This window comes from Hippichthys cyanospilos, chromosome 11 (assembly GCF_059441005.1).
Source record: "Hippichthys cyanospilos isolate Australia breed blue-spotted pipefish chromosome 11, RoL_Hcya_1.0, whole genome shotgun sequence".
NCBI lineage: Eukaryota > Metazoa > Chordata > Actinopteri > Syngnathiformes > Syngnathidae > Hippichthys > Hippichthys cyanospilos.
Genome location: NC_142379.1, coordinates 4354350 through 4364640, shown reverse-complemented (window position 1 = coordinate 4364640; position 10291 = coordinate 4354350). Strand labels below are relative to the sequence as shown.

General features: G+C 40.6%; 1 protein-coding gene across 1 annotated transcript in view; it reads left to right on the top strand.

The window, feature by feature from the left end:
* Nucleotides 1–471: 471 nt before the first annotated feature.
* Nucleotides 472–10291, top strand: part of LOC148415490 (roundabout homolog 2) — a 56729-nt gene continuing 46909 nt past the window's right edge. The window contains exon 1 of the mRNA XM_088427574.1: nucleotides 472–883. Coding sequence (XP_088283700.1) covers nucleotides 823–883 — 61 coding nt within the window. The 5' untranslated portion in view covers nucleotides 472–822. The remainder of the gene's footprint in view (nucleotides 884–10291) is intronic.

Below are 10291 nucleotides of genomic sequence, written 5' to 3'. Positions count from 1 at the left end.
GATATTTGATATTGGCTCAGGCTGATCTTTTTAGCGACATCCAATCCAATCATCGAGACTTGCCGACTTTATTTGGAAGAGAGGACATTTGCTTAAAATAAGCCTAAATATTTGTGTGCTTTTTGTCTGTATCCAGAAACAGAACTCTATATTAGTACGCTTGTAGTAATTTTACAGCAATTGTCTGAAAATCGATGTGAACCACAATGCTTCTTTTTTTCCCACTCCAATCTGGCCCAATCTCCAATTTTGTCTTTGCGATGTGCTGTGCTATAGGCTATTATACCCAAAACAAACAAAGGGAGATTGCCTTGTTTTTTTTCAGCCCCCAGTGCATAGGGATATTTTTTTTTTTTTTTTTTTTTTTGCGTGTGGCTACAAACTCCCACACACACACACAGAGCACAGATGTCGTGTCTGTCCCTTTAAAGAGTGGAGCTTGGCGAGGATTTGTTGCAGCCATCAGGCAGAGTGCATCTCTCGCCACACACTAGCGTCTGGAGCGCACGCAGAGAACACACACTCTTTCTTCACCACCGAGCCCCAATCAACTAAAGCTACCCTTTCTCTGCTTTAAAACAGAAATCCTACGTGTGCGCGAGACCATGCGGCGTCCAAGTGATGCTGCGGAGTTGTAGGTTCCTCCAGGCGGACGATGATGCCGACGGTGACGATGGTGCTGACAAAGCTTTCTGGAAGGGACCGTAAAGTTTGTTTGAGGGTGATTTCGCTCGCTTGAAATCATCCAGCTGGGGACAAAGAGCTAAAGCGGGAGCTGCTCGGAGCGTCAAGGCAGGAAGACAGAAAAATCCCGGCTCGGAGATGAACTTTGGACTTCTGATCCTTGGGTTGCTGGCCACATTCAGCGGCAGCAGAACATCAGGTGAGACATGGCTGTGCTCATATTGTTTTACTGTTGTGACTGTCATTATTTGTTGCCGGCATAGATACAGTCGATCAGTAAAGATATATTAATTGTAGCAAATGAATTTTGGACGTGACCGTTTCGGACACAGGTTGGAATTGCTGCTGTTGATCACCACAACGGGGATCATCCAGTTATTTATCACCGTGGTTCTCACTTGGGGCTGTATGAGATTTTCATGGGGTTTTTATAGATATCAGCAAATGTTTTTGAATTCGGACAGGAAGAGTAGATTTCTTTTCAAAATGAAAGCAAATTAATTGGAACATGAAGCATGTCATTGCAAAAAATGCGCTAGTGATTCCTTTGCAAAATGTTGTATGTCAATACTTTTTAAAGTTTTATCTGAACGTGTGATGTCATTCGCGACGCGGTTTCCGGCAGATGAGCCGGAAATAAAAGTTTGTTTTCAATGCTTGATGCTGTATCGGGGATACGCTGCACCATTGAAAAAACGTTGAGAACCACTGATTTATTACATACAGGCTATCCTCATTGTCCAGGAGCAAAAGCATATTTCTGAGAAATGACATTTCAGATTTTATTCCACTTTTTTTTCCCCACAATTTAAAGAAAATTTAAAGACAATGCGAGGCTGTTACTACCTGTAGAAGACCACAGTTTATCCCACTGTACATTCTTCTATTGTGTCATATATTGTGTATGCGATGTAAAAGTCAATACAAGCAATTAGGCTCTCAAATGTATCCTTAAAAAAAACAATTTACAATGAGGGCTCAAATTATTTATGACTAGATTAAGTAATGAAGTTCTAAACACTAAATCACTAAACTACTTACCACAATTAACTGTAAGGTGTGTGTAAATTTCTTATGACTTGTGGCAATTTGTCTTCATAAAGCATGAAAACAACCTATGAGGCATTTATAACCCTTTTAGAGCAGTAACCTTGAGTATTACACAATTATTTTTATTTTTATTTTTGTTTTTCTCTGTATGCAGTAAACTGTGCAGTTCCGCGATATTTTTTTTAAAGCACATTTTTATTGGGTGAATTCTGGTATGATTAACATGGAAATCTGTCCGCAGATATGAACACAATTTATAGTATGTTTCACCAACAACAAAAATCAAATTCTCATTATTTAACTTCACATTTTTCCCATTCATATTTGATTAAATGGCCCTCAACCAAACACCGGACCAGCAGACCTTTATGGGGGTGTGGGGGGGGGGCACAGCATCTTGAGAAAACAAAGAAAATACATGATACTAAGACATATATTTTAGGGCTTAAAAAGACCATAAAAAGATGAGAGTACCTATGAAATCTCTTTCTATGTAGAGCCTGTGGCCTTAGCTTGAAATGGCCCCCCCATTCTCTCCACTACCCCCCCTAACCAAAAATGCTTTTAAACGCTTACTTTTTATTACCGCTGCGAGCTGGATTATAAAAGCATTCCAACCATTGCTTTAATAGCAGATTACATTTACAAAGCTTTAATCCAAACCCCAAATTAATTCTTGGGGCAATGGGGGGGGGGATAATAATTCACGATTGCAGATTGTTGGTTGATCATTTCAATCCAACTATCCAACTGATGAGCCGCAGGCGATTCCAATTTTTTTATGCAATCACAGAACGCTACAGATAGAAGGGAGTCGGCTCCAAAATTTCCTTGACGATAGCCTAATATGTTCTGTGCTGCCTATCGAGTTTAAAAATAGCATTCTGATTAACATCGAGTTTGCGGGATATTCATTTAACAACAAAATCCACTTTATTTTTTAGATCCATCTCAGAGGGCGGCCATTTTGCCACCTGTTGTCGACTAATCATGACATCACTGTTGCTCATGGCTCAGGTAATAAGTGGCTCCGTTTACAAATGTCAAATGACAAAACCCGGAATCATTGGTTCTTACTTGAGCTCTGAGAAACTGTGATGTCATTTTCAGTTGACAAGTGGCAAAATGGCCGCCGCATTAAATGACGACAAGAAAAACGTATAATTTGTTTATTGTATGCCAGCAATTTTTATACGTCAACAATTTTCAGACATTCCTTTACTCCAGTGCTTTTCAAATAGTGGGGCAGGCCCCTCCGGGGGGGGGGGGTGTCTAATAGCATTAAAATAACAATTTTATTCAATAATAAATAAGAAGTTGATTTAAAAAAATTTGGGGGAACTTTGGTGCATCTGGTTATTTTTTTTTTCAGTTTTAGACTGAGCTGCAACTCGTATAAACGCTGTAAAAACTAATGAACAGTTGTTGAAAGTTGATTTTTATTGCTTTTTTTCTTTTCTTAATGTTAAAAAGGATACAGGTTTAGGTATGTTATTACAATTTTTATAGATAATAATCTTATTTATAGTCAGTGCCTTTAGTGGGGGGGACATGAAAAAATATAAAGCAATTCAAATTTGATTAAAAAGATAAAAAAACAAGAGATATGGAAAAAAAATAATAAAATAAAATATTCAAAACAAACCTAACTAAGAGGTGATCCATCAAATAAAAAACAAAAACTATAAAATAAAATAAAATAAAATAAAAACGTGTCTATTTGAATGCATGAACATAAAATGCTTCTCTAGTTTTGTCTGTGCGATTGCAATAAAACAGCCAACCTCAAGGATACCAATTATTTGCAGAACATTTTTAAAATTAAATACTAAGTTGTCACATTTGTTTAAAAAAAATATTTAAAACCACTTTAGTCCTTTTGGCCGATAATATAAAATAACCAATAACGACGATAACTGTAAACACAATGTTTGCATATCATTTAAAGTGAATTTGATGTAGTATTGCGTTGAATGTGATTTCGCTGTTACGACTTGGTCAACAAATTGTAACCCTTTACCATTGGGCTTAATTACACCACCGTTAAAGCTGTCCCCTGTCGGCCATTACTAATTAGCACCGTTGGCTTGGAAGTTCACATTTGCATTGAATTAGCATCCGCAATCATTTCAGTGTTTAGTGGTCGCTGACCTTTCACATTTCCCTCCGGGAACATCTTTCCAGGCTCTCGGGCGTATTCCAGTCACGCGCCGGCGTGTAACTTCTCACCATCCCGGTTGCTCTCAAACACCCACCATCTCTTTGTCTGCCCACCGCCATTAATACTGTATGGAAAGGACGGTAGCCCATTTAAAGTGCATATTTCCCGTTGCGTCCGCCTGCAAAGCTCTCAAGCGTGAGTGGATTCCGAGAGGTTTTCAAGAGCGGAGCAGGTGGCGCTCGTTTGCTTGTTGTACCAAAATAAGGTTGAAAGATGGATACGCTTGCGTAGGTGCACGCCGGCAAAAGAACCTCTGCGCTCGACGGCTGTGTGGGATTTGCCTTGATGGGAGAAAGTCAAAGCTCCGTACGTATTTGCTGCCGCCGCTTGATTCGAGCGGGCTCATCTCGCGCTTGACACCCGTCCGCTGAAAAAAAAAAAAAACGTTCCGAGGGTGATGTGACCACTGTGGCTCGTTCGCTGGCACTTGCCTTCCAAAATGCTAATTTACTCAAATTTAAAAAGGTGTTGTGTCAGGTAAAGAGTATGAGAAGTTGAATTGGAAGTCAAGTCAAATTTTTCTCTGCAACAATACCTTGCAGTAATAATTAAGCAGATACGGTACATCCACCTGTTTTACCTAGTCAGGGGGCGGCAATTATGCCACGGTGGACAAAAACTGCCAAAGTTAAATACCGTATTTTCCACGCTATAAGCCGCACCTAAAAGCCTTAATTTTTTTAAAAAGCTGATGGTGCGCCTTATAACCAGGTGCGCCTTATATATGGATCAATATTGAGATTGAGATTCGTAGATGGGGAATGAACCGATAAAATAAGCTTTACCTGTTTGTTTTGTGTGTTTACAGTTGAACAAGGTTGCTCATATTGACATTGAGTTATTATGCTATTTAGAGTTATTATTTGAGTTATTTGTTATTACTTTGAGTATTACTATATTGTGATTGAAAAAGTTTTAAAATATGTCATTAATTGATGGCCTTATAATCCGGTGCGCCTTATAGTGCGGAAAATACAGTAAATAAAAAAAGAGAATCTAACTTGGTTCACTGCCTCGCCTTGTCAGTCTACATGTGTTGCTGCACAGGGTTTTTAAATATCGCACATATTGTTGCTGTTCTACGTGTTAGCATGAAGTTAGTGGAAACTTGTGATGTTTAAATACGCAAAATATCTTTTTTGATGTTTAGTTTGACAGTTAACTTTAACTGGGAGTGGAATTAAACAACCTTGAAGCTTCTTTTTTGAAAATTTTGAGCTCAGAATTGAGTTGAGTTCACTGCCGCGACAACATTTGCAAACTCCAATATTTGCTCACAAATCAAAACGAAAATGTTGAATGACCGCTAGTATCTGAAGGCTATGTGTAGCATGCGTGGTGGTGAGCTTACACAATTCATTGATCTCTGCAGTTCATTCTTATGCGGGGACACAAATCTCTCTTAATTCTCTTTTAGATCCCATTAAAATGCGAGCTCTCTTCACACTCAATGATGGACAAACAAATCTGGCCTGCTCGTTTGTGTCCATTCTTTGTGTCCTTGTGGGTAAATGCTGACAAATGTGGCTGCGGGCTCACTGAAGCGTCTCGCTCCATCCTTCAACACAACACACAAACACACATGCACGCACAAAAAAAAAAAAAAAAAAAGACTATTGAGTGATAAGAACAGAAGGTGGTCTTTCAGTCGTTTCATTTGCTCGAAGCCTGAGTCACGCCGCCGGACGCTGATGATGTCCTTCTTTCGGGTACAGCCGGTGATGATGTCACCGCCAGATGATTGGAGGGGGTTGAGAGAAGGCAAACAATGGCTCAGACAGCTCCGAGAGGAGAATCAAACCAGGCTAGCCTTTAAATTTTGCCGGTAAACGCATTATCGTCCTCCTGCAGAAAATACTTGGAGTGCGACAAATCTGTGGCTGCCTTTTGATTGGCCTTCGGAGTTTGCAAATGAGTTAAAATGGATTCAATGGGTTGGAATACATATCTTTTTTTTTACCTTATGTGGGGAAAGTTGTGAGGAGTCTGTTGAAGCCCACTCGAAGAAAAAAAAAACACAGCATGTCCTCTCATCGAGTTAAGGAGCCGCCTAATACTGCCTCGAGGGACGGCATAACAGTGCTTCAGCTAAGATTCTTAAATTGAAGCATTAAGTGTAGTAGTGAGCCAGGATACAGTAACGACTACCCACTTACGCTCACGCAATTTAAGCAGTGGCTATTGGAACACAAATGGTGCAGCAGCACTTGTAGACAGACAATATAACTGGTCACAGGTGTATACTTTTAATCCTTAGCAAAATTGATCATATAAACATGAATTGAGTAATTGTATTATACTATATTATACCTCTTAATTTATGTATAAATGTTTACATATTTATCGGGACCGATTGAACGATTGATCACTGACAGAGGTTTGGCGTGTGTAAGTGCGTACGCGCACGCTTGCCTGTGTGTAAGCCACTGTGGAAGCTGCAGAAACTGACAGCGGTGACATATTTTGCAAGTTTGAAAAGCTGCTGTTTAATAAACAAATGTCCTTTTGACATTTGAATGAACACATCCAATGCCAGGGACCTATTTCACTTTTTTTTTTTTTTTTTAAGAGTCCAGACATTCAATCCCAGCTACTTAAGTATCGATTTAATGTACCACTCCTTAAAGGGACTATGTGTAAGATTTAGGCCGTTTTTCATTACGGAGAGCACCGTTTTTCGTAGCTAAAACCGACATGGCGACCTCCGGAGACACGCCACCCCCATGTAACATAACTTAATGATAACTAGACCTACGATTATGTTTAAAACGTACTGTTGGTCGTTTATTTCCACAAGTATACAGCTCAGAGCCCAAATCCCGCCGAAAACAGCTGAAATTCCATTCACAAACCACATTAGTTGCCACCCCACACCACCCTCCGCAGCTCCCACCCGCTTCGGTCTAACTCACCCTCTCTGTCTCAGTCACTTCACATTCTTTGCTCGTTATCGCATCGTCTCGTTCTTTGGGAATTATAGAATCAACATTACGTGTCATCAATTTCTCCGTTAAATGTTTAATTATTGTAGCGGAGCGCCATAACACTTCTAATCTCACACGCTGGCCTTGGACCCTTTTACACGGCCCATCAAAGCCGTCCTTTTCGCAGCTCGTCTCGCCGCTCCGTCTTAAATGTCTCATTCAGGTAGAGAACGAGCCCTGGCGCAAATTGTGAGTCAAGTAAATGACCCTCTCTAAAAAGTTTAGAAAAATCAAAAAAAAAAAACAAAGAAGGGTTTAAGATAATATTACAACATTTCTGTCAAAGATTTAAATAGAAATATTTAGATGGACACGTTGAACTTCCCATAACTTCCAGTAACGACCCAGACTCAACTTCTCATCATATAAATCTTACTGCTGTACTATTATTTTTAGAAATACTGTAAGTAAAAAAAATAAATAAATAATTGAAATGTATTATTGTCTTCCAAACAACGCAGAATGTTTGAGGTTGCACCTGTTGCCGGCATAACCGAGATTAGCCCATATTTGAGGGTGCTAAAGCACTGCTTAAGCCAATCCAAGCACCCCCGATTTTTGAAATATATATGTATATTTCAGTTTGTTCTCGGGCTAGGTAATAAATTGAATTTATTCGTTGTTTTTAAAATAAAGGCGATGTGAAAATAAGCAAAGCAAATAGGTGTTCCAATACACACAGCATCACCCCCAGATTGCCTCAAAAATAGTTTGACCCCCAGCGCCCCTCCCAGCGAGCGCCATTTTCACAAAGCTTTACCTTCCTGTCAAACTGATTGGTGGTGTAAGGAGACCCACCTTGCTTAAAAACCAGAACACGTGGCAACCTCAACCACTCGATACCACCTAAAGCGCTAGCAAATGTTCCAGGTAACAAAATCTCACTAAAAGCATCTTGAGCTTCACGAACGATACTCCGAAGCCCCCCCGTCCCCCCCAGCTTCTATTTTGCCTGCGAACCTCATGTGTTTGATGTGCCGTAAACACATCAGAAGACGGCGTGTCACTTCGCAATTAAGAGCTTGTCTGTCAGCGTCGCTAATGGTTTGCGTCCCGCATCCCCTTCCCGCCTTGATGTATTTGTACGGCGGGAGAAGATGAATAAATCCTCGCAGCTTAGATGCAATCAAGGCGATTAGCGCGGTCTAATCGTCCTCACAGTCGGGTCACGGCGAGCGAGGAGTCAACTGCGCCGCTAATAAATCTCTATAATGCTCGGTAGCGATGGAAAAAGGTTGAATATCTATAAAAAGAGAGAAAATTGCTGTCACTTTGCCGGAGAAGCCGCTTCTCACCAGGCCTGTTGGCCGGAATGATGAAACCGGCAGCAGACTGGGAAGGACGCTAGCTCAAGGTTGAACATTGACTCTATGCGTTTTTTTCTCCTTTCTTTTGGCAACGCGTCTTTGTCTGCAGAGAATCAAGAGAAAACGGCGCGCACTTGCCGTTCTGCCAGAATGGACTGCTTGAAAACCTTTTATTTAAAGTACGATTGTTTTCGCTATTGCTCCATTGGTAAGAGAAATAGTTCACCCAGAATGGAGTAGCTTTATAAACTTTATTGATATGGCACGTTTCATACACAGAGGAACCTGTTATGCTATACACCGGTGGTTCTCAACCTTTTTTCCAGTGATGTACCCCTTGTGAAATATGTTTTCATACCCTTAACCAGTACAAGGCATATTTAGGTTAAAACGAAACAAAATTCTCAAAATATGCCATCAGCGTTTGATTCGTTAAACTTCAGAGCCCTTTAAACTTCACTCGTATTGGTCCACAGAAACATAACATAAAGTGTGCTTTTTTGGTTCATAGAAGAGATCTGTTATCAAAAATAAATAATTGAATTATTATCAAATTTGTGTCCACAAAAAATAATCAAAACAACCTGTTCTCGCAAAGAAATAATTCTAAATAAATATTTGTCCACACAAAAATACGAAACAAAGCTTCAACTTTTGGGATTACAGTAGAGATCTGGTCACAAAATTAAAACATTAGCTTGATTATGAATATTTGTCCACAAAAAAATAATCAAAATAATGTGTCACACCTGTTCTCAAACAGAAAGAGAAAAAAAAATCATCAGTATGAGTGCAGACAGAGGTAGACCAGCGCCTGACAAATGACGGACCAGAAAAAAAAAATGTCAAAAGTCACCCTCTTGTGGTGGCGGAAGGTTGGGCAATACAGCGACAGACTGACGAGCCGCTGATTACAATTTTGTCTGGCTTAAAAAAAAAATGACGGACCGACGATGATGGAAAAGGGGCGGAGCTCGACCGAATATCGGACCAGCAAAAAATTGAAGTTGCCCGTTTTTTTTTTTTTAGGGCTTGTTCATGTGACTTTCGCAAGCTTTAATTCGCACGGATGAAAACGAATGACATTATTTTGCGATTTCTTTGAGTAGGTTTTATAAATGTTTATTTTGATTGATTGATTCATTTTTGGGGTCAAAGGCCAGCTGGTCCAGCTCAGCTCTAACCGAGAAGTGGACAAAAGCTATAGAAAAATGAATGTATGATTAACCCACGCATCCATGAATGCCACACCATGTTCATTATCTGTTCTTTGTTTATTGTGGTCTGCAATTATACAATCATCCATTTCCACATGCATTAGTATACATTTGGAAAAAAAAAAAAACAAAAAAACCCAGCAGCGAATACAAAATGAATCTCCAAGGCGGCCATTATTTAAGCACCCAACTTCTTTCCCTTTCAGGGATGCTTTCAAGCAATCATCCTGTCACCATTTAAACATTAGCTAAGAAAATGTATTTTCCTTACAAGCACAAATGCGTCGGCGTCCTTGCTCAATGTGGCGTCCCTGATTGCAGGCTTGTCACCGGAGGAAGCTCGGCAAAAGCGCAAAGTCAATATGCCAGAGTGGCGTCGGCGTGACACACTGGCAAACGCCGTTGTGTACACACAGACGGCTGTCGTCTCCGGGCCGGCTCAAGCGGCGCCGCGTTTCAAACGCTCGCCCCATAATGAGAAGCCGTCTCGTTTGCGCCGCCGCGTTGGCGACGTGTCATTAATTTGCTCCATTTAGAGTCATTTGTCTGCGAATTAGTTCCTCACTTCTCCCGACGCTCAATTGAGTTATCGGCCCATGCGCGGACGCTGGAATTGGTCGGTTTCATGCTTCGGAAAGCGTTGCTAAAATAATGAATTGCTTTTTTCGCTTGGACTTCTTCGATGTTGGATGGAGGTCATTTTACCGCGGGAGGGCACAGAGTGCAGTCTTTGTCCCGGAGCCTTCAGAACTTGGTCTTATTCTTGCATCTCGGGGCCAAGCAACTTTGTTGAAGTCACGGGAGGAGCTTCGTTGTGTCAGGCAGTCC